The 25,443-nt window shown below is 36.5% G+C and overlaps 1 protein-coding gene across 1 annotated transcript in view; it reads left to right on the top strand.

The window, feature by feature from the left end:
- Positions 1 to 24,921, top strand: part of LOC126458441 (uncharacterized) — a 35,381-nt gene extending 10,460 nt beyond the window's left edge. The window contains exons 3-4 of the mRNA XM_050095503.1: positions 7,914 to 8,092; positions 24,292 to 24,921. Coding sequence (XP_049951460.1) covers positions 7,914 to 8,092; positions 24,292 to 24,561 — 449 coding nt within the window. The 3' untranslated portion in view covers positions 24,562 to 24,921. The remainder of the gene's footprint in view (positions 1 to 7,913; positions 8,093 to 24,291) is intronic.
- The last annotated feature ends 522 nt before the right edge of the window (positions 24,922 to 25,443 follow it).

Raw genomic sequence — 25,443 nt, 5'->3', positions numbered from 1 at the left:
TTCATTTTTGGTACTTCTTACAGCTATTGTCTTTCTTTGATTTACTCTCAGTCCATGATCTGTACTCGTTAGACTGTTCATTCCATTCAGCAGGTCTTGTAATTCTTCTTCACTTTCACTGAGAAGAGCAGTGTCATCAGCAAATTGTATCATTGATATTCTTTCACCTCAAATTTTAATTCCACTCCTGAACCTTTCTTTTATGACCATCATTGCTTCTTCTGTGTATAGATAGAACAGTAGTGGCAAAAGACTACATCCCTGTCTTACATCCATTTTAATCCGAGTACCTCGTTCTCGTTCTTGGTCTCCCACACTTATTATTCCTTCTTGGCTCTTGTACACGTATATTACCCATCTCTCCCTATAGCTTACCCCTATTTTCCTCATAATTTTGAACATCTTGCACCATTTGACAGTGTCAAATGGTTTTCCATGTCAACAAATCCGATGATGTCTTGATTTTTCTTTATTCTTCTTCCATAGCCACAGAGTAATTTGGTGTCGTATTGTAACCCCCACCAATAATAATAATAATAATAAATGATTTATTTGTCCATAACAACTTTTATGGTCATGGTCATAGTCGGTTTATAAACATATGAATATTAATAAGAGTTTAGAAATAAAGATAAATTATACACAACAACATTAAAAATCCTTGATGATGTACAAACATTTATCAATTAGCATTTGCTGTAATTTTTTCTTAAATATGTTTTCATTTAATAATTTTATGTTATTTGGCAGTTTGTTACAAAAATGTCTTCCAACAGGAAATGGACTATGATCTGTTGTTCTTCTATTACTACATTTTATGTGGGAATCTTCTCTTTTTGTTGTATTATGATGATGGATTTCACAATTGATTATACTATGCTCTATATTTTCTTTTAAAACAATGTAGTCCTGAGGACATATGATGAATACGCTGTTAATATGTTATATGTAATGAAGTATTCTCCACAGGACTGACGTTTACTAATATTAGCTATTACCCAGATTGCTCTTTTCTGAGGTCTGGAAGTCCTATCCATGTATACCATTGGTGCTCCATCCCAAATCTTAATACCATATTATAGGTGGGAGTGTATAATTCCAAAATAGATTTGTCTTAAGATGGGTCACACTATTATGCTAGAAAGGCATTTTAGCAGGTAGATGTTACAGGAGATTTTTTTTTACACATGTAACTAATGTGCTGCTTCCATATAAGATGTTCATCTACTATAATACCCAGGAATTTATATTAATCAATTGTTTCAACAGGTGACTCTGGTTGAGCATCCAGCTTTCTTGATTTATAATTTAGCAGGAATTCCATCAGAATTGTTAATTTGTTTTTTGTGAGATATTCTGTGGTGAGGCTAATGGTCTCTGTATTATTGTGCACTGCTAACTGTTTTGTAGAGCCCAAACTTATGAAGGAGGTATTGGCGGCATAATTTATTTTGTTTAAATTTTGTGGAATTATTGTATCATTTTGCTGTACGCAATAAACAAAAAAAGCCCAATAATGCTTCTCTGAGGGACTCCATGGTTAAGAATTTTGTAAGACAGTTTTACTGTGTGCATGCATCCCCCAGTTGCGTGATACAGCTTAACACATTGTCTCCTGTCAAGCATGGTAGGCTCTTAACAAATCTAATGGCACTCCTCTGATTCCATAAGTTTCTAATTTATATAGAAGAATACAATGATTTACAGAGTGAAAAGCCTTGGACAGGTCTAAAAAGCTGCCAATAACTATGTTTCCATCATCAAGTTTATTAAATACTACTTGAAAAAATGTAGCTTGAGCTGTTATTGTAGGCTTGCCCTTCCTGAAACCATGCTGACAGCTTTTTAATAGATTGTACCTGGAGAAAAATGATTCAAATTGATCATGAAGCAGCCTTTCCAACAACTTACTAAGTATTGATGTCAACAAAATAGGTGTATAATTTTGTATACCAGTAGTTATTCCCTTTCTATGCACCAGTCTCATTTCAGTGAAGTTAGGAACTGACCACTGACTGAAAGATCTGTTTATTAAATGATGTAGTGGCCTTATTAATTCATTACTGTATTCTTTCAGAAATTTGGCTGAGATGTCATCCCAGCCAATGGACGTATTTGCTTTTAAGTTGCAAATGGTTTTCAGTGTTTCCAATTCTAGAACATACCTCAGGAAAAATGAATTACTGACATTATTAGGATTTAGCATGTGTGGTGGGTTGATCGCATCCTCCCTACTCATCTTTCTAATTTGCCTACGAACCGCTCACATTCTTCCATTGGGTCACTCAGCAGTTTTTCATTGCCTCTTATTATTATGTTATTGCACACGGCATTGTTGCTCCCCCTGCTTTCCTTATTTACTATACTCCATGCTGTTCAGCTAACATTACTGGAGTGCCTCATCTGTTCTGCATACATCTGTGCTTTTAATGTCTTGAGTGGTTCCCTGCACATTTTTCTACAGGCTTTGTATTTATATTGAAGGTACTGCAGTTTGGTGTCTCCAAAAAAGAATATATAAATCCTTTATATATTCCTTTACTTTTATCACATTAGGGGGAAGTTTAGGATTCTTGGAACTGTCAGTTTTCCTTAGTATTTTGACCACTGGGCATGCTTGATTAAGACAATGGGCTAATGTTGTACAAAATTTGTCCAACTTTTCATTAATATCTTTTATTTTGTATAGGCCTACCTGATGCCAGTTTATGTGTGGCAGGGTTTTCTTTAAAGTATGATAGGCTAGCTTTCTTTCATAGATAAATAGGTCCCCATGAGATACTATTTCTTTGTCTGTATGAAGCTTAGGGCTAATGCACTATGGTCTGAAATATGGTTCTCAACAGTTCTAACTACAAGGTCTTTCTTGCTTAAGTTTGTAATAACATGGTCAATACATGTCTGAGAGTCCCATGTCATTCTTATTGGTGTTGAGTTCAGAAGGGCTTAATTATAGAACTTTAACACATAAATATATCTAAGGTAATTTATACTATTAGTTAAGAAGTCAATGTTCACATCCCCTAATATTATAATCTGTTTTGTTATGAGGTGAGATTTTATCAACAAGTTCCTCTTGATGACAAAAAATTTCTTCCATGTTACTGTTGAGGGATCTGTACAGACCAGCTATTGTTAATCTACTATTTCTTAGCTTTATTCTTATTGCAACATACCAATATATGTCAAGAGCTCCTTGTGACAATGGCTGGTATCCATCCCTGGATGTGAGTGAGTGAGCAAATCAAGCTGACAATCCCCACTGAGTACTGCTGATGTAATGGTGGCACTAAGTTGTGTACTGAGCAGGTAGAGAATGGTGTGTAGTTGGTTTTCATGGAGACATGATACAGCACTGCCCGTTGAATGAGGTTGACTCATAAATACTGAGGTATAGCATCAGCTCTGCTTGTACTGACACTTTCTCCCCATCCATGTACAACTGGCTGTTGAAAATCCACTCTTTCCTCATGGCCTTGCCATGCAGAATGGAATGATGTCACCAGGAGGTATTCCACACAATTCTGTAAGCTGGACTGATTATTGAATAGCATTAAGAGTCATTATCTCTTCCTAAGTCAAGGAAGTCCCATGATTGTGAAACTTTTCATGAGTGCTTAAATTGTCACTTCGGCAGTTGTTATGTTTAAGTTCATTACACTGCAGAGGCTGTGGGTAAGCTCTGGTGGAGGATAGTGGAACGGGATGAGGCCTAAGCTGCTAGGAGGTGTCGCAGAGTCTGTTTATTAATTTATTACTAGCTCAAACCCTCATCTGGCTGTGGCTGGAAGTTGAGCTTCGATCCATGCATCCCATGGCAGTGAAGCACTGCAGCAGGATAGCAGGTACTGCAGTGCTAAGTGTAGACAAGGCATGGCATGGTTTTACATCACAGACAGTTCCGGTCAGTGGACAAACTGTGTCAGAGCTGATGCAGCTGGCTGACACTGCCTGCTGAGTGTAGGATGCTCAGTCATGGCTGGCCATGTCAAGTGATGTGTGCAGACATCCAGGGAGTGAGGACTGAACCAGTGGCTTCCTGGTAGTGACTGGATGGCTTAGAGGGTCCCCGTTTGAACCTCAGTCCATCGGGCTGCAGTAGGCCCCCTCGGCAAGTGCTGATGTCAGGATGATGGCAGAGTGGTGACAACCTAATGGTGGTGGCATGCACCAAGACTGTTGATGACTCGATGATTCGCTGTTTTGATCCATCCCCAGGCTGCCTAGATGGCCGATATTTATTTGTGGAAAAACAGGTTTATTGTGGTGTTGCATCGACATAAGTTGCATATTCTGTGTGCCCAAGTGCCCTTGGTTACACTAATCATTCAGGTACTGCCCGGCAGGTAGATGATGCTGCCTGTTGACACTGTGGCACAACACTGGGACAATGTATTGCCATAAGTTGTCTGTTTTATGACATAGAGCCGATCTACATTGTTCATGGGAAGGAGATGACAAAGCTCACATGTATGAATTCCCACAGGTGGGTGGAGATTGGTGGTGGGGTGAATTCCTTTGGTGATGCGGTCAAGTGCTTAACATTCACTACAAATGTTGACTATTGCCATGCTGTCCTTGTCTGTTGTATCCAATAGTCACAGTGTATAGCAAGTTCCTTCATTATTATCATTCCATGGTTCTAGGTGTGATAGGTAGAGGTCATAGTGTTTGAGGGATGACCGTGTGTTAAACTTCCTTATTATACTCATGCATCTGCATGGTTCTAACAATGAGTTAAGGAAGTGTGAATAGCTGTGGGAAGATTGCACAGGCAGTCAGTTTGGCCTGTTACAGTATAACCACTGCAAGCCTTGAAGTATTAGGTCCGCAGCTATAATGCTATGACTGTAAAATGTGTTATTGCGTTTATCATAGCATTTTTCATCTAAAAACATACTCCGATTTTGCTGTCTCCTGTCCCCTCCGTGAGCAGCCTGACAATATGTACATGTTATTACACTGTAATGTGGCTTGGTAATGAATCAGGTAAACAGTAGTGCCCAGTCTTATTGACCAGAGCTTCATATATAATCATGAACAAATGGATCCATAAATGTTTCTGAGTGGTACATGATGTTTGTTAAATTCCTGTGTTCCTCTTTTATAATAGCACCACATGGTGATACACCTGTTGCTAACACTATCGGGCAACCAGGTGTGAAGTTTGTTAAAATGGGACCAACTTTGAGACAATGTATTAAGTTGTTAATTGTTGTTTCACACAAGACATCTTTCCTTTATTTGACTTTTATGTTTTAGTTTGGTTAACAGGTATACAGAGGACACTGCCTGGGATGTTGATGTGGTGTAATAGTGCTTGAATGACTTCAAAGACCACAGGGGCAGCAGTTTGTCAATTGCTACCACTTTCAGTTCCGCACTTGCATTGCAATCCAACATTTTGAAGTGTTGGAAAGAGTGTTCCTAAATTTTTCAGATGCTGTCGGTGGTTAGCTCCAGAAATAATAACATCATTAAAGTAGTTATGTTAGGAAGATTTAAAAATTGTTAGTATGCTGGCTTTTATAAACTTGTGCCTCATGTAACATAAAAGAATCTGAGCAATTCATGAATAGCATGTGAGGTAGAGAAGAAAGAAAAATAACGGATACCTAGATCATTATAGTTATATTCTAGTTATTATACTTAATATATTTCTTTCTTTCTTTGCTGTCTGAGAATAAAAAGAATAAGAAGATGCATATATATGTGGACTTCAGAAAATAAGTTAGATATACTGAGGTGAGAAAAGCCGTGGGATAGTGATATGCACATATACATATGGCCACAGTATCATATACACAAGGTATAAAAGGGGAAGTGCATTGGTAGAGCTCTTATTTGTAGTCATGTGATTCATGTCAAAAGGTGTCCAATGTGATTTCATGATTGTTGCTGCACTACAGGAATTAACAGACTGTGAATATGAAGTGGTAGTTGGAGCTAGATGCATGGGACATTCCATTTTGGAAATTGTGTGGGAATTCAGTATTCTGAGACCATTAATGTCAAGAGTGTGCCAAAAATACCAAATTTCAGGCATTACCTCTCACTACGGACAATGAAGTGGGCAACAGCCTTCATTTAATGACCGAGAGCAGTGGTGCTTTCATAGAGTTGTCAGTGCTAAGAGACAAGTAACACTGCATGAAATAACTGCATAAATATATGTGGGATTAACACTGAATGTATCCGTTAGGATGGGGTGGCTAAATTTGGCATTAATGGGGCTATGGGAGCAGACAACTGACTCAATGAGTGGCTTTGCTAAACGGCATGACATCAGCTGCAGCACCTCCTGAGCTTGTGACCATTCCATATCTGTTGGACCCTAGACAATTGCGAAACTGTGGCCTAGTCAGATGAGTCGGAGTTTTATTTTATAAGACCCGATGGTAGGATTCTTGTGTGGCACAGACCTCATCAAGCCATGGACCCAAATTGCCAAGAAGACACTGTGCAAGCTGGTGGCTCCATAACAGTGTGGGCTGTGGTTACATGCAATGGACTGGATCCTCTGGTCCAACTGAACGAATCTTGACTCTAAATGGTTATATTCAGTAACATGGAGACCATTTGCAGCCATTCATGGATTTCCTGTTCCCAAACAATGGTGGAATTTTTATGGATGAAAATGCCCCTCTTCACAGTGCCACAGTTATTCGAAATTGGTTTGAAGAACAGTTTAGACAGTTTGAGCAAATGGTTTGGCCTCCCAGATCACCCAATATGAATTTCACTGAATATTTAGGGCATATAATTAAGAGGTTAGTTTTTGCACAAAATCCTGCACTGAATTATGGATGGCTGTAGAGGTAGCATGGCTCAGTATTTCTGCAGGTGACTGCTGACAATTTATTGAGTCCATGTCATGTTGAGTTGCTGCACTATGTATGGCAAAAGGTGGCCCAACATGATATTGGTAGCACATGACTTTTGTCATTTTAGTGTATGTTGTCCCATGCCAAGGCCATTGCACAACAAGAGTGGTGCATTGTCAGAAGTGAGTATGTCTTCTGGGTTCCTTGCAGACACAATGCTCCTGCAATACTGGTAACGGGCACATCACATTGTGCTATCAAAACACTCCAAATTTGAAGGATGTGTGACATTACAGTTCTTGTGGGCAAAATGTCAAAAATGTACAGATAATCACTGTGAAAATTCTGGCAGTGTATGCACCAATTGCAGTGACATGTCCATCCGTAATGAAATAGTGCCAATTGTTTGACCAAGGATGCACAGATGTGGATGATGCTGATTGGGAAGGAAGGAACATCTTGCTCTATGCAATTTCCATCTGTTTGACAAGCTGAAAGAACATCTTGGGACAAAGTGATTTTGTAACAAATGGCCTTGTCACCAAAGAACAGATTTCTATCACTGAGAAACTGAATGACTAGTAGAACATTCTAATTATTGATTATAGAGATTTGGTGACTATGTTGAAAAATAGTGTCATGTATTTGTGTCACTTGAAAGTGTAGTGTAACATTCAATAAAAGTTACTTGGCTTACCATAATAATGTGTAATGTATTTTTGGGAAGTCTCCTTTTATAATGCATTTCACTTTAAATGGAAGAAAAGGCAGAAAAGGGCAAGGAGGAAAACATGCTTTGATTTAACAATAAGATGGAAGGTAATCCAGCATGGATTTTGCAAATAAATTATCATAATATTTACTTCGAGTGATTTAGGGAATCATAGTATAAGACTTGTGTACTTAGCATATTTACTTGTCAAAACCATGAGTAAATTTTTCATCTCTGTTGTTCTTATATATTCTTAAAGAATAAAGCAGATTTTTTTCAATGTTTTTATGTGTAGGAGTCAAAATGTAACTCAATTTTCGTACCTGGTACTGACCATTAGTCTAAATGTGTATTTTTTTCTCTCTCTCTCTCTCCAGCTGAGCCACAATTTCTTTCTGGAAAGGAACATGTGACAACCAAAGCAGCGGAGCAGTTGCCACCAATCTGGTGCTATCAGTGTGAATCCATGGAGCCTACAGGCCCTTGTGTCAACCTTTCAATTAATGCATCCCATGACTTGGGTACAAAATGTCCGAAAGAACGTCGAATGTGCATGGTGAGATTTTTTTCTGTGTTTGTATAGCATGTGTAATATTCAAATTGTTTATGGAGAAATTGCAACAGTGTTCAGTGCTGCTTGCAGAAATCATTAGAAACTATCGCACACATCATTAACTGTTTGTTTTGTGTGCAAGGGCAACTATACGAAAGTTTGTGTCAATGTGGGGCCCTAGACTGGGGTGTGTGGAGTATTTTTAATATTTTGGAAGATGAATGCTGACTTGTGAGTAGCCATTACAAAGTTCCAGTTAAAAACCTAGGCAATACTGACGTTTAAATCATTTTCTTGGAAGAAAAACATCCAACTATACCATATTTTTTCCTCTTCCTGAAATTGGGGGTTGTTTTTGTGGTAGTGAAACAGGCACAGTGAAATAGCATTCCTATTCATTGTGCCTGTCTGTGACTCAGTTCCTTCTCTATATGGTGAATAGCAATCTGCTGTTAAAGGAAACTTTTAGTCAGTTCCTTTCTCCCCCCAACCCTTCCCTCCTCCAATGTGCCACTGCATTGTCCTATAAACACTATGTTTCCTAATTAGTATTTCAGTGATACTTGATTGTGAAAATTCTTGTAGATGTTCAGCATATATGTTCTCATAGAAGCACAAGTCCTATTGATTTTTGTCTTCTGCTCTCATGCTTTCTTTGAGTACCTTCCTTCAGTTTTGATCCTTCTTTGTAATTTATCATTCTGTCCTTTCCCTTCCTTCATCTACCTCTTTGTTATATGTTCCTGTACGTCCCATCTGCTCCTTGATTTTTTTATTCTAATCCTCATCCCATAAATTGCTCTGTAATTCGAATCCTTGCTGGCATGAGCAGTTATGCCATTCCACCCAATGTGGTCTAATTTCAGAAAAGAGTTCTCACATGAGCATAACAGATTTTGCTGAACTTTTGTGTAAACATTCGTACATATTCCCAATGGACATTGGTAAAGTTTTACTGATGCCAATTTAATACTTGCAGAGATATAGCCAGTTTCTTGACCCCATGTCACAGTTATCAACATTGCACCCCTGAGTTTTCAACAATTTTTAGACATATCTCCAGCAATATTTTTTTGAAAGAAACAAACCTAGGTCATCTTGTACAACATTTTGTGCACTCTTAAGTGAAATAATAATAATAATAAAAGATTTCTTGACCAATTTACTTATGAATAATTTGAAACAAAGGCATTCGAAAAAATATATATGCTCGAAAAAAATGTGAAGTTTAGTATTTTACATATCCAGAAGTAATTGTGGGATCCACCTGAAACTTTGCACATAATAACTTACCAACACAAGAGCATAGAATACAAAAATTATTTCTCCTATTGCTTTCCAGTAGTTTACAAATTGAGGGCAAATTTGAAGATTTTTCTAAACATCCAAAAATGGCAATTTTTGGCCAACTTTTACAAAAAAGGGCGCTCTGAAAACTCTTTTAAACCTATTTCATTAGAAAGACCATGCCCTAATCCATGTAAAAAACTGAATTGGTTTTTTTTTTTTTTAAGTGAAGTTTAGCAGTTTATCCCTTTGAAAGTAACTGCCAGACACACCTGTAACTTTTTGCTAATAACATACGAATACAGGGTCTTATATTATAACATTTTACTCTCCCACTGCTTTCTAGATGTTAACAGATTCAGGACAAAAATGAAAATTTTTCAAAAAGTGCCAAAAATGGCTATGTTAGGTCCACTTTTACAAAAAAAAGAGTTCTGCAAACTCATTTAACCTGCTTTCATTAGAAAGACCATGTTCTAAACCACTTAGAAAATTGTCTTTGGTTTTTCTGTGAGCATATGAGGTCCTAAAAATGAACTGCAAGGTGAAGATGAATTGAAAATGGGTACTGAAACTAAATCTGACATCTTTCATTACATTCTTTAATTGTTTATTATTCTCTGTGGAAGATAATAGCAAAAGTCCTGATGACTAGGAAATGAGCTTGAGTCAGGAAAACTGCAAATAAGTAATCTTTTTCTTCTTCATCATCATCTTCTTCTTCTCTCTCTCTTTATAAAAAATGAAATGGAGTAAGCAATCCAATAAAAAGAGTAGTTTTCTCTTCTTTTTGCTGTAATAATAATCTGAAGTAATCACATCTGAAAATTGTAACTATTTGAGTTCAGTGTTATCAAAATTTCTTTCCAAACACTGTCATCATTGACACCATCTGACCAGCAGTATAGTCTTCCTTATAATATTCTACAGCAAATTAATGAAACCTGTAAACAATTCAAGTAGCTTGAAGTAAACATATGCTTAGGATCCTGAGAGGGACGTCATCTTGGTTTGGTCTCTGACACTTATAGATATAAATTATCAGCTAGGTTCAAATGGTTCAAATGGCTCTGAGCACTATGGGACTTAACATCTATGGTCATCAGTCCCCTAGAACTTAGAACTACTTAAACCTAACTAACCTAAGGACATCACACAACACCCAGCCATCACGAGGCAGAGAAAATCCCTGACCCCGCCGGGAATCGAACCCGGGAACCCGGGCGTGGGAAGCGAGAACGCTACCGCACGACCACGAGATGCGGGCTTATCAGCTAGGGATCCAGTCTAAAGAAACGTTTTCAGGTTTGGAAACCTATGGTAAAGAAACCCACATGTGGCTATTGTTGCAAAGCTATTAGGTGTGGATCCTATGGCAATGGGGAGGCTGGTTTTCTTACTTTAAAAGAAACCAGCAGTGGTTAAGCCACCATGGACGGTACTAAAACCTTTATACTATTTTTCATGTGCACACTAATGTTCCACATTAACCGCAAACTATGCCAACACAAAGTATGCTACACTTTAAACCAGAATTAAACCAGCACATTAGTAGCATCATACAATAAAAAGGCATACAAATAATTCTCTATAGCATGAATCCATTCCAAAAAATGTCAGAAGTTTATAACCAGTTGATTCTGTAATTATAGCAGGAGAATGGACTGAAATATATTATGATGAGTCGTGACAGAAGACACCCCTTTTTTAAAGTTTTTCAAGTTATTTGGACTTCATGTCACTTTCCAGTCATCACGAATTTAGATATTGCTTTCCCCAGAGAGTACTAAACAACTGTAGAAAATAGTAAAAGATGTCAGATTTAATTTGAGTACCAACAGAATGTGAGTCCATTTTGAATGCACCTCCATCTCATCACTGCTTTTATGGCCTTATATGCTTGCATTTGAAAACCAATTATAGTTTTTAAATGGTTTATAACATGGTCTTTCCAATGAAAATGGTTTAAAAGAGTTTGCAGAAGACTCTTTTTGTTGTAAAATAGGGCCAAAAACATTCGTTTTTGGCCTTTTGTAGAAAAATTGTCAACTTTGCCCTCAGTTTGTAAACTACTGGAAATCGGTAGGAGAATGGTTCATTTCTTCATTGTTCTCCGTTTCTTCATTTGAATTCCATTCAACTTCTGTGTGATCTGACTCAAAATCACTGAAATCTGAAAATTCATTGTCTAAGTTGAAAGAATTTCTGCCTCGTTCAAGCTTCTATAACTCTTTTTTTAAAGCTTGCTCACAAGAAATATGTTTGCTCTACTGTGACAAACAGCTAATAATAATGGTTCGTCTATAAATTAACAATGAAAACAAAACTCGTCAATTAGACACTCAATACATATATGTACAGTATTTAACAATCATTTTCTGAGCATTGCTGATGAATGAAATAAAAATTTAGTTTCTAAGGGAATCATATAACTCTCTGGGCAAATGCCTTTCTGAGATTGATGTCTGAAATACTCCTCTGTGATACAAACAAGGGGGAGATTGAGTCAATAATTAAATCACTGAAGACTAAGGACTCCCATGGATATGATGGAGTGCCTAGCAGAATATTAAAGTACTGTGCTGTACATGTTAGCCCTGTATTTAGCCATATTTGTAATTTTTTCTTTAGGAATCATCAGTTTCCTGAAAGATTAAAGTACTCAGTAGTAAACTCGCTTTATAAAAAGGGAGAAAGGGATAATGTAGATAATTTTAGACTTGTTATCAATGCCATCAGTGTTTGCGAAAGTTATTGAAAAGTCTGTGTATGTACGGATAATTTATCATCTTATATCACACAATTTGCGATCAAATATACAGTTCGGCTTTAGAAGCCGTTTAACAGCTGAAAATGCTATATTGTCTTTTGTCCAGAATACGGGGAGTAGCTCACAATTAGTTCACCTCTTACTTTGGCAACAGACAGAAAAAGGTCAGTATTCACAGTGTTGAGAATGGCTGTGATGTGGATTCTGAGTGGAGTATGGTCAGATGGGGTGTGGCCCAGGGATCAGTGTTGGAGTCACTCCTGTTCCTTATTTATATAAATGATACGCCCTATAGTATTATGGGTAACTCTAAAATATTTCTGTTTGCTGATGACACTAGCTTGATAGTAAAGGAGGTCGTGTGCAACACTGGCTCAGTTTCAAATAGTGCAGTTCATGACATAAGTTCATGGCTTGTAGAAAATAAACTAACACTAAGTCACAGTAATACTCAGTTTTTACAGTTTCTAACACACAATTCAACAAAATCCAACATTTTAAGTTTACAGAAAAGGCATATGATTAGTGAAACTGAACAGTTCAAATTTCTAGGTGTTCAGATAGATAGTAAACTGTCATGGAAAGCCCACATTCAGGATCATGTTCAAAGACTTAATGCTGCCATTTTTACTATTTGAATGGTATCTGAAGTAAGTGATCATTCAAGACAAAAATTAGTCTACTTTGCTTATTTTCATTCCCTTATGCCATACCCCATTTTGGGGTAACTCTTCTAATTCTAAAAGGATATTTTTGACTCGGAAATGGGCAGTTCAGGCAATAAGTGGTGTAAGTTCACGAACCTATTGTTGGCCCCTGTTCACGAGTGAGTATTTTGACATTGGGCTCTCAATATATATATTCCTTACTCTCATTTGTTGTTAACAATATTAGCTTATTCCCAAAACTAAGCAGCTTTCACTCAGTTGATACTTGGCAGAAATCAAACCTGTTTTTGGATTGGACTTCCTTAACTCTTGAGCAGAAAGGTGTGCAGTATGCTGCTGCATCCATTTTCAATAAGCTACCACAAGAATTCAAAAATCTTAACAGTAATCCACGTGCTTTCAAATCGAAAGTGAAGAGTTTCCTCATGGGTCACTCCTTCTATTCTGTCGAGAAGTTCCTTGAAAAATTAAGCTGATTCTTGTTGTATTGTTGATTGCATTTACTTAAACTTATGGCTTGACATTTTATATATTAATAAACATTTTATTTTTATATGTTATTACTTTTACATTGTAATTTCATGTACTGACACATTCCACGGACCTTGGAGATTTGCTCCTCAATTTGGTCTTACAGAATTTGACGTGCAAATAAAATAAATAAAAGAATAAGGGACCATAAAATAAAAATGTACAGACAATTTTTGTCCATGCTTGGTGGTTGTAGGGAAGACATTAGGAATTACAGCCACAGGTAGGTTTTTTTTTAAATGTTAAGCATACAAATGTACAGAATAGTACTTTATAAGGTGAAAGACAAGTAGAAAAAGTCCCATAAACATAGAAAGACATTAGTTATGATTTTCTAATAGAAGGAAAATGTACAGGCAACTTTTGCCCTGCTTGGTGGTTGTAGGGTTAATGTAAATATTGACTTGTTCTACATCCCCTGGGGTTTCCCTTCTTACTGGGATCTGTTTAATGCAATGAGTGAATGCTACACTGAGTGTCGTACACAAAGCTATTGTTTTTGCACCCATATCCTACACTCAGCTACATAAGTATGAATGATCATTCTGTACATGCTGTAAGGCAGGTTTCAGATACCATTTTAGAAGCTAGGAAGTTTGATTGTGACATAACAGTGAGAACATTTGAAAAATATTCCATAGAAGGAAAGTGATTTTTCATGTGAAACTATAAAATTTTATGAGAGACGCAAGAGGCATGCTTACTTATTGACAGTTTAGGCAGGAACAGTCAGTATCCGTCTGAAAACAATAGAGTGGGACAACCGAAATTAAATCCCATATATGTTCACAATTATAACCTATTTTTTGTGTGGCGGTAAGGAAGGGAAGAAAGAATGGTCTGTGAGGTAGAACTGGACCAATAATAGAGGGACATTGTAAGCTAACTGAGGCTGAAGGTAGAGATGTAAGAAGTAGGAAATAACGAACTTATTGCCAAATGTTTACTTGCATCTTGTGCCTCTTGAGACAAAGTGCCTGCTTTTTTTCTATTTCTGATTCTCCATCTTTGCTCCACTTGTTCCCATATTTATCTCTTCCATCCCACATAGTTTTAAGGTCCAAGTCATACAGTGTGAACTCAAAATAGCTTAAGTAAGTTTCATAGTTTGCAGTTGCATATAAAATAGTTGTACACAAAAATTTATACTTCTAAGTTCCACCTGTTACCGTATTATTTTCCCACATAACAAGTGAACTGATTATGCATTTCTGTATTTGGCTCATTTGTGCGATTTCACTAGTGTTGTTTTAAAATGGCATGTACATATGCAATGATAGGCTAGAACATCTTGACCATCACCTAGTTGCACATTGAGTTACATCTACGTTTATAATTTACAAGCATCTCTGTAGTCCATGGAGGAAGATTGTTCTTGCCAATATTAGTGACTTTTGCTCCAGTTCTGTTTCTATGTGAACCACAGGATTAAATATGTGCCTATATACTGAGCATTGTGCCCTAAGGTGTCTTGTCTCACTCTCGTGGTTCCTGTATCATCATCAAATACAGACTTGCTAAATTTAAATTACTGGGTTTACTGGAAGAATGTCACCTTTATACAATTATTCTTTCTTCTTTTATTCCAATATAAGTTCCCTGGGCATCTCCAGTCCATTTTTTGTGGGCTTTAGTGACCAGGCATTCTAACAGTACTTTCATGAATGTGTTGAATGTCATCTGTCATGCTTACTTGACAATAAATGCTGAAGTAGTAATCTAAGATAGGGTCACATACTGACTTGTATTCAATATTCCTTACATGTTTGCCAATTTCCTTTAATCCTCTGGATAAATCAGTCTTTTTCTTTGCCTTCTCTGCAAATAATGCAAATATATTTCCCATTTCTTATCACCTTGTAGTCCTAGGTATTCAAATGATATGATGGGTTTGTGAAGTTTACCATTGATCCTGTAATTGGATACTATCAGGTTGTATTATTGTAAATTTATCCACATTTAAAGAGTTCTGCCACTCTGTACATGAAGTCCAAATACTATCTTCTTTGTTCTACATTTCCATACAGTCTTTCAGCAATGCTACATTGATGTAGACAACAGCCCATCAGTCAAAAATCTGAGTGTGATGCTGATGTCATTTGAGAATCACAGGTGGAAAATATCCCAAGTAAATCACTAAAAATCTTGTTCTTCACACATCTACAATGTATTCAGTCACATATGTAAAAGGTGACAGGACAATAATGTACAGAGATACAGTCAGTGCCATGAAATTTGGAACCAGATTCTACATTCATAAATCAATAAATGGTTCAATAAAGAAATTCAAAAATGTTAATAATCATATATCGTACATCACAATCCAGACTCACTGGTTAGATTTACATTCCTAAAAGCACATGCACCCATAGAAGATAAGGATGATGTGAAAGAAGAATTCTGCAGTCAACTAGAACACATGTACAACTCAATATGTAGGCCTAATGTAAAAATAGTGTTAGGAGATATTAATGCCAAAGTAGGAAAGGAGGAATTTCACAAACTAACCACTGACAATTTCAGCTTACTTGAGGAAAATTCATATATTGGGGTTTGCCTTAAGAACTTTGCAATGACATACAGTCTCACACTAAGCAGCACAAAATTTGAATCCAAACACATTCATTTTGGGACTTCAGTATCACCAGATGGGGGACTAGTGAATGAGACTGACCATGTAGCTATCCAAAATAAGATTCCAAAACAGTGTTAAAGATATTAGAAGCTTTAGGCGTGCAGATTGTGACACAGGCCATATGTTAATCATCCAAAAATTAAAATGAAACTCAAAAGAAAACTAAATAGACATAGAATGGAAAATACTAGACACAACATAGGAAACCTGGCAGAAGAAAATACAACAAAAAAAACTTACAAAAGAAATTGGAAGTAACCTCACAAAAGTTATACTGGTCAGTAGGGAACAATAAGATGTCAAAAGCAGATTGAGACATCTGAAAACAATATTCAAGAGGTAACTTTTAAAGTTATAGGAGAAAGAAAGTGACCTAACAAAATTTAGTTTAACATAAAGTACCACGAAAAAGAGTTGGAGAAAGAAATGTGAGGAAAATGTAGATTCAAAAAAGTAAAATAGAGAGACACTATAAATCCTGTAAGAAACACAACAAACCCTAAGACAAGAGGAAAGGGAATGCTATAAAAGTATGATAAGAGAAGTACAGGATGATTTCAAGCATCATAGAGCAAGGCAGATTGATCAAAATAAAATAAAAAACAATATTTCGATAAATTTTCTAAAATGGAGCAGCTTACCAACAGGCAGCTGGGGAAAATACTGACCAACAAGAGTTACATACAATAAAAAATGGAAGACATACTTTTCACAAATACTCAACTTCTGTGATCCACAGTCTTGATTTAAATTTAAAGAACCTGGTACAGCTGATGTATAAATCATCACCTCATCAGTAAATGGAATACAGCAAGCAATAGAGAATTAAAGAATAAAAGGCATATAGAGAAGACTAGACATACACTGAGTTATTATAGAATGGAGGACTGCAGCTGGAAATAGAACTACCATCTTTAATAGAACAATTTGGATGACAAAAACCATACCTACAGACTGGAAAACTGCAATTATGTGCTCAGTATTTAAGAAGAATGACACCTTTGTGTGCAATAACTACAGAGGAATTGCTGTACTGGATATCACTTATAAAACCCTATCAGAGTGCCTATTAAACAGACTGACCCTAATAACTGAGGAACTAGTTGGTGATGACCAATGCGGTTTTTGAAGAAATAGATTCACATTTAATCATTTATTCACTTATGATAATGTACACTGACAGACACTCCTAAATATAGTGAGGAAATCTGAAACACCATCAAAGCTAATTAGATTAGTTGAAATCTGTATAGCTGAAACTACATTATATAAAGACAGCATAGGAGAAATTCGAGATGTTCACTGGATTGAGACAAGAGTATGCCATTTCATCTATTTTATTTAACCTCATCTTACAGAAGATTGGTAGATGACTTAATAAAACTAATCCACAAGGATCCAAATGCAGGAGGTGAACATTACAAGAATTGCTTATGCAGATGAATAAGTAGTTCCAAAATAGAATTACTCAGAATGATACAAAATTATTATAAAATTGTGAGAAAACAGGATTACACGTCAGTGGGAAAAAAAACCATAATATTTGGTTACACGTAAGAAAATCCAAAGTGATGTGCCTTTGGCAGCAGATTGATTCACATTCAAGACAGCTGACCACTTCAAGTACTTAGGGAGCCATTTTAGGAAACCAATAGAATAGAAATAGAAATAGGTGCCCATCTAACAACACCAAATGAAACATTTTTTTTGTTTTGTCAAAGTATTAAGGAAAATAATGCTTAGTAGTAACTACAAAATCTGCTTGTATCAGTCAACTGTTATACCAGTAACATTATACGGGATTGAAGCACTAGAATTCAGTTAGAAATCTGAAGAAAAATTGTTAATATTCAAAAGAAAAAAAATTAAGGAAACATTTTGGACCAGATAAGGAAAAAAAGGAGAAGTTAGAGAGCTATACAAACACCATAACATCATCCAAAGTGTTACAGAAGAGAATATTGAACTGGGCAGGCCATATGCCAAGAATAACCAAAAACAGACAACCTAAAGTAGCATTCGGCAGTACAGTAGATGGAACAAGAGGGAAACACAGAATTAGGTGATGAGTAACATCTGGAAGGATACAACTGGGCTGAAGTCAACCCCAGTTGGATGAACAGTGCACTCAACAGAAAGAAATGGAAGAGGCTCAGAGAACTGGCATATGGTTGATTAAGCACATGCTACATGCAAAGTAAAGTACATAATATATCACTTTCACAATTATTATTTCCATGCAGACTGAAAAATACCACTGTAATTTACAAGAAAGGTAGTAAGAAAGAAATTAATAATTACTCCCCAGTCACACTTCTTGCTTCCCCCATGAAGTTACTGGAAAAGCTTATGTATGCAAGAACAGTAACACACCTACCCCAAAATAAGGCACTTAGTTTCAATTTTGGTTTTATATGGGTCTCTCCACAGAACATACCATTTCTCAATTCATGAGTCAGGTTACACTAAACTGAAATAACAAAATATTGGCAACTCATATTTTCTGTGACTTTTCAAAAACATTCAGTTATGCAGCTCACAGTAGCATTGGTATCCAGTGAATTTAGTAACCAGTACATTGACCATAATTCAAAATCATGTTCAACAAACTACTATAGTATACCATTACAACATTGACAGCTGTCCTGCTAAGTAATGCTATGTCTGGTAGACAATGCAGTGAAAAAATGCAAGTGCCCAACAAAAAAGTAGAGCAGTTCATTACTTTAATGCTACCTTATGAACATCTACAGATATTAGAAAGATCCAAATGGATAGCCCTGTTTTTCTTTCTTGCCTGCTGATTTAAAACTGACTTGGTTTTCAGGTCAGTATTGGTGCACTTACAGGTCATGTGCAGTCCTTTTTACAATTACTTGTGGTAAATGCTGGGCTCTTGAAACACTAGCACTGTATATTACTGTTATTTCTGTCATAAATTGCTTCCTGTTAGATCTTATGGAGCAGGCAAGTCCATGCTTAGGAATGTAGCTTGGATGTCTAAGGCCTTGTTTTTTATGAAAGTAGGTAGCATTTTAATTCAAAACAAATACTTTGGCAGCACCCCCTTTACATCCAGTTTTCCTTCCTATCTCCTGGGTCATTACAGTCTACCATTTGACAAAATGAATCAAATCTGTAATTTTTCCCAGTCCCATTGATAAAGTTTTATATCCTCAACAATTGTCTTTCGTATTGCATCAGAGGGTCTGCATATTGTTATACTAATCATGCACTCCAGAAAGACATTTTGTGCCATGGCTGATCATCAAAAGTTGTGAGACGGTGTACAAATTTTGATTTATATTCATTCGTTCAGGATTGCCGTCAACATTAGCCCACCATTTGACACAGTGTACAATGGCATTGTTGTTGCAAGTCCATGTTGTTTTCGGTGTGTTGAGATTCATTTCATGTTTCAATAACTACACACATTACATCCGATAATACTCATTCCCACACAAAAGGGGTGGTCATATGTTCCACATGATCAGTGTTGCTTTAGTAGCAGTTCTTAACACTTTTGTTAAGTACATTCTCATATTATATTAACAGTAAACCCATACATATTGCTTTACTTATTTCTGACCAAGCCTCATCTCAACATATATGATAATCTCCAAATAATTCATGTGAGTAACTTTTCAGTTTAATTTGTCACAGTTTTTTCATACAGTTTTTAATTCCATAAGCCTATCCTTTGATGCTGTGTAGCCAGCACATCTGCACAACACAAGATGTTTTTCTAGACAAATTTTTACTTACTGTTGGAGTGTTCACTGATGTTGATCTGACTAACTCATTAAAACTCTCATCAGAAACCAGAACACAATTACAGTCATTTCTCTTAGAGGTGATGATAGTGTAGCACTACAGGAAACACTCTTTGGAGTTAGAAACTTTAGGAGAAAAGCACTGGCAAATATAAACTGATAGTCAGGGTGTGGAATGTCTTCAGATTACACAGTTGTTATAATGACAGTATTATGAAAAGTGTAGAATGCTACTCACATTATACAGGATATGCTTAATCACAGATAAGCACAACAAAAAGACTGTGAAACAAAAGCTTTTGGGGCCAAAAGGCCTTCATCAGAATTAGAAAAGATACTCTCTCTCTCTCTCTCTCTCTCTCTCTCTCTCAAGCAAACACAACTCACACAACATGACCACCGTCTCTGCCTGCCAAGGCCAAACTGCAGTTATTCCATTGTTTGGTAGTTTTTCTAAAGTTGCCCATAACAGGCGAAGATCCCACTTCATGTCAGGGCAAAGAGCAGTTAGTCCATGTGCCTTACTTTAGTATTATATAGGATAGATAATTAAATTAACTGGCAACTTTGTAAACTAAACTTAAGAGTATTTTCAGTCCATTATTTTGTGAACATTTATTCAATTATGAAGTATTAGACCACATCCCATGTAAGAGTCAGAAGCTGGCAACAGCGAGCGACTTCTGGATATGTGACACTCCAGCAACAAGAGGCAGCATCAGGCAATGCACTCTGGTTTCCTGCTTGCAAACAGCAATCTCTTGCTACAAAATGGCTACTAGATCTGACCAGCTGTTTCTGTAAAATGGCGCCCCTGAACAGAGAATACTGTAGCTCAGGAGTAAGGCAGCAAAATTATCTTTACTTAGTAAAATAAGGCGATAAAGGAGCACTGTGCATGAAATTCACAAAGAGAAGAACCTCCATAGAGAATTTCAAAATGTATATCATCAACTACAAAGTTCACCAGACAAATTCTTCGAATATATGTGGATGAGCAGAGAGAGATGATCAATTATCTCATCAATAAATTAACTATGAATGTCTGTTAATAAATTAACTATGAATGTTTGTTACATGACCAAGAACTGTCAACAGCCAATAAGTGTGGAAGAATTAATGACTACTGTAAATGTGGAAGAATGAGTACTGTTGCACAGGATGTGTCCATGGTGTAATGGTAGCGTATTAGGCCAGCAATGCAAGGCATTGTTTTGTCCCGGGTTTGGGTCTGGATATTTCTTATATTTTACCTGAGTATTTTTATACTGTTTACACTGCATCTCAAAGTATATTTTTAAGGTTGGCCAAAGTACTTGATACTTAAATGTATACGCACCTATCCCAATGTATCACACATTTTAAATTCCTAATAAACTTGACGAACAACCATGAAATTTCACTGATAGTTAATTCATCAGCAATCAGTGTTAATGCCAAGTGTTTCAATTAATCTAAATAATCTTCATACGTAAATCATAAAAAATTTTTAAAGGAAAGTCAAATTATGAACTCTGTGCAGTTTGCTAAAGAATGCAGACTAGGATGACAGTGAGGGAAAGCTGTTACTGCTTGCCAAGTACCTTTGACTTGTATCAATTCAGCTAGCTCCCATTAATCACTATGCCAAGTGTCTTCAAGGAGTGTGGGAATAATACTCATTCCCATATGAAAGGGATGGTCATATGTTACACATGATCAATGTTGAATAAAACATACTAGAGAAACATTTGATGCTCCTAATTTTCTGTAAATGATTTCAAGCATCATTCAGAATCACATCAAATGTTTCTCCGATCTACATGGTGGTCCATAAAAATGTAGACACTCATTGATAGTCAATATTAATGGAACAAAATGACATACTATTACAATTTTTGCATGAGGGAAGGTTATTTTACTTTTCAAAGTTACCCCCATTAGCACCCAAATAATGCCAGTGCTGCTGAACTGTTGCGCAAACTATAGCTATCAGTGTTGCTTGTGTGACAGCCACACAGGACATCTCTATGGTTTCTCATAGCTCTTTTAGTGTAGCTGGCTTCTGATGACAAACTTCATTGTTCAAGGTCCCCCATAGGTGGAAGTCAAGAGATGTAAGGTCTGGAGATCATGGTGGGTACTCAACAGTTCTTCTTTGACCTGTCCATCGTTAAGGTAGATTTTCATCCAAGTAGGCTGTGGCATGTCTGTGGTAGTGATTCAGAGCATCATGTTGTTGCAGGTAAAATCTTTCATTTCCAAACACCTCTCAGATTGATGTTTGCAGCATATGAAAATACACCTCACCAGTTATGGTACCTTCAAAGAAGAATGGGTCAATCAAACCGTGCAATGACAGACCACAGCCCACATTAACACCTGATTGATTAACATGTTTGTCCTCATGAGTGTGAGGATTTGCAGGAGCCCAGTACACACAGGTGGGGTGGTTTACAGTATCATTCAAATTGAATTGCACCTCATCAGATCAGATAACCATCCCTAAAAATTGTTCATCCTTGCAAAGAATGCCTTCAAACCACTTGCAGCACTCCATCCTTCGATCAAGATCTTCCTCATTCATAGCGTGCAGTGATCTCAGAATGTATATTTTCCATTTCCAGCCTTCAGAATTTGTCTTATCCTTGATCGTCTTACCCCACTTTCACATGCACCATGCATCACAGTTTTGAGGTGATCTAGAAAAATGTTGGAACACAGCAGTGCTGGAAGCTGGACTTGTTGACCTTTTTGGTCAACCAGACCTATCCTTGTGCACAGTCTGAACAGTACCATCGGCTTCAAATTTATCCCGACAGTGATAAATTGTAGTACGGGTCAGTGGCTGAGTTCCGTACACATTACATGATTTTCTTTGTATCTCCATTGTGTTTTCACACTTCCAGTACCACCTCAATATGGCTTTGCATTGCTCAAATGACATTATTACTTCATTCATTGGTACACTGTCATCTGCTGGAAAATGTGCACCAAGAGCTGTTGAGAAAACACTGGACTACCACACAAAATTGCAATGATATGTCATTTTGTTCCAAAGATAATAACTATCAAAGTGTGTCTACATTTTTATAGACTCCACTGTATTTTATTTCTTTCGGACAAACCATTTCACAACATATTTGACCGATTTCTTTCATTCTTTTGTTTTCAAGTTTTATTCTTCTGTTCTCGAAATTCTTAAAGTTCGTACTTATTCGAAGGAAGCCTTTTTCACAGTTAAATATCACACCAATGTATCTTTGTATGCACAAGGTAGCTAAGCCTTGAAGAGATGAACTGTTTAACACTTCATTTATATAGCTAGCAGCAGCTGTTCGTGAAATATTTCAGTTTTTCCTCAAATCACTAATTACATTTTCCTTAATTACCCTGATTGCTTTCATGCTATTAAATATTTTCATGCAAAACTAAACCTCATGCTGGTCAGTTTGATATCCCATCTGCCCATTTCTCACTCTTCGTTTGGCTATGAAAATTCAGACAAAAACTCATTGTGTAATTTATAAGGAGTCTTGTTTTCGCTCCACTCAAACATTTGACATAACGTGTCGAATGTTAGTCATATGACAAAATATGTTCTTTTTGCATGCCATCATTTCCAAAAAGCTGCCTCATTTCAGTATCTTGAATTGTTTACGAAATATGATGATTTTTACAACTACTTGATTCCCAATGTGCAGGGATTCCAGTGCACTGTGAGGGACCCATCTGCAAATATAACAATAATATCTCAAGAATGAAAAGAAATATCAATCTGCTCTCAACTTTAAATACAATTTCGATATACTGGATTGATTTAATATGGAATAATGTAATGCCTAAAATGAACTATGTTTATGCACCTCTGCAAACGCTTAAAAATTTCATGCAGTCATTCACTTAGTTTCATGCAGCAGAGTAACTATGATGAATAATGAAAATAAATCCAGTCCTTCATCAGGTGAAGATATCAATCTTTAAGATGCAGAAGAATCAATTTTCTTTCATTAAATAGTTTTCTTAGAACTGGATGACAAGTATTTCATAGCTTCTGTGGTGTCCTCTCCAATGCTTTGCCGAGAAAACTTGTAGCTGTCTCTATCACTGTCATGCATGCTGCAGCAACAAGATTCAGACATGTTTGAATTGAGACATTGCAAATTGTAACAGAGGACAGGCAGCGCCATGAACATCACTCACCTAGGACATTTCCGTAACTATACTGGCAGTTGTGTTATACTCTATGAAGCTGTCATGTGCTGTCAGTTGCTTCTGTCACTTACATAGGATGCAGTCTTAGTGAGTTCTTTCCTAGTAAAGAGTTATGTACCTGATCTTTGACATCCAATATAATAAACAATATAATCTGAGCACTAATTTTAAAATGCCGTTGTAGATTAGTAACATGTAATGTATTTTCAAATGAATGAACACCTACATTGATTTTTGAAGACTTTAGAATTAGTAATGGAATAGTAACATTAACAGAAAATTACTTACTTCAACAAAAACTATTCTTTGAAGTTGTCACTAACCATGTGGGTATTGTTAAATAGGTGAGACGTTACTCCTACACAACAAGCACTGAGAATTCAACATCTAGTCCACGGATGTGGGCCCTGGAACGCAACTGTACTGAGAGGTGTGATGCAGGGTGTATTATTATTGGTGAAAGAACCAAACTTTATGCATGCACCTCTTGCTGTTCTACATCATTCTGCAATGTAGGATCAGTGGCAAGTGCCCGTATACCTGATGTCAGGAATATTCTTACAATGGCTGTGCTACAGGGAACTGCATATGTATTGGCAATAAACAGGTTTTAATACTAGAAACATATTTGTTTTCATTGTATACAATGGACTTTTGTCTGGTGCACTCATGAGAAAGAAAGTATGAGAAAAATTAGTGCATCATTTTTTGAAACTGATAATAGTTTTGCTGACTAAGGTTTGTATATGACTTCCTGCCCTCTAACTACTCTGTAACTCTCATGTAAAACAGTGACATACTCTGGTATGAAGCTCAAGTGTAAAGTCTTGTTGTGAAACACTCACTTTTGACAAATAATTCATTATTTTGTGAAAAGATGGTAGAGAAGTGATGTTAAACCATATCATTGTGATGTTGTATCTACAATCAAATGTTGAAGTTTTGTACAAAATATAAATATATTTTACTGTGTCTTTATTTTTTTGGCCAATAATCCTTTTACCATAACTGAAACTGGGTTTTGGATAGCTATTTATAAAAATTATGGTACAGTCTTTCATTACCAACATGAATTTTATTATTCCTTTGTATCTGTGTCAATGATCTACATTTATGCTTTGTTAAATATCATAAATTGTGTGACTGTGGGGGAAAATATATTTTCATCTGTGGATTACTTTTATAATGATATTGGATGGGTCAGGCATACATACAAGGGGCATTGGAAAAGTCCGTGCAAAAATAAAAACTACTTACGTGTTTGGGGTAAACCTTTTTTATTTTTCGACATAGTCTCTTTTGTTCACCGCTGTTCTAATGTGTTGATCCCTTCTGAATAATAGGAATTGTCCAAGTGTGCAAAATAGCTATTAGTTGCTGCAATCACCTCTTTGTTTGAATAAAATCTTTGTCCCGCCAGCCATTTCTTCAAATTGACAAAGAAATAGTAGTCCTACGGAGCCAAGTCTGGAGAGTAGAGGGGATGTGAAACAAGT

The sequence above is a fragment of the Schistocerca serialis genome, chromosome 1 (assembly GCF_023864345.2).
Source record: "Schistocerca serialis cubense isolate TAMUIC-IGC-003099 chromosome 1, iqSchSeri2.2, whole genome shotgun sequence".
In the NCBI taxonomy this organism is placed as follows: Eukaryota; Metazoa; Arthropoda; class Insecta; order Orthoptera; family Acrididae; genus Schistocerca; species Schistocerca serialis.
Note: the sequence above shows the minus strand (reverse complement) of the source record. Positions and strands in the feature narration are given on the sequence as shown.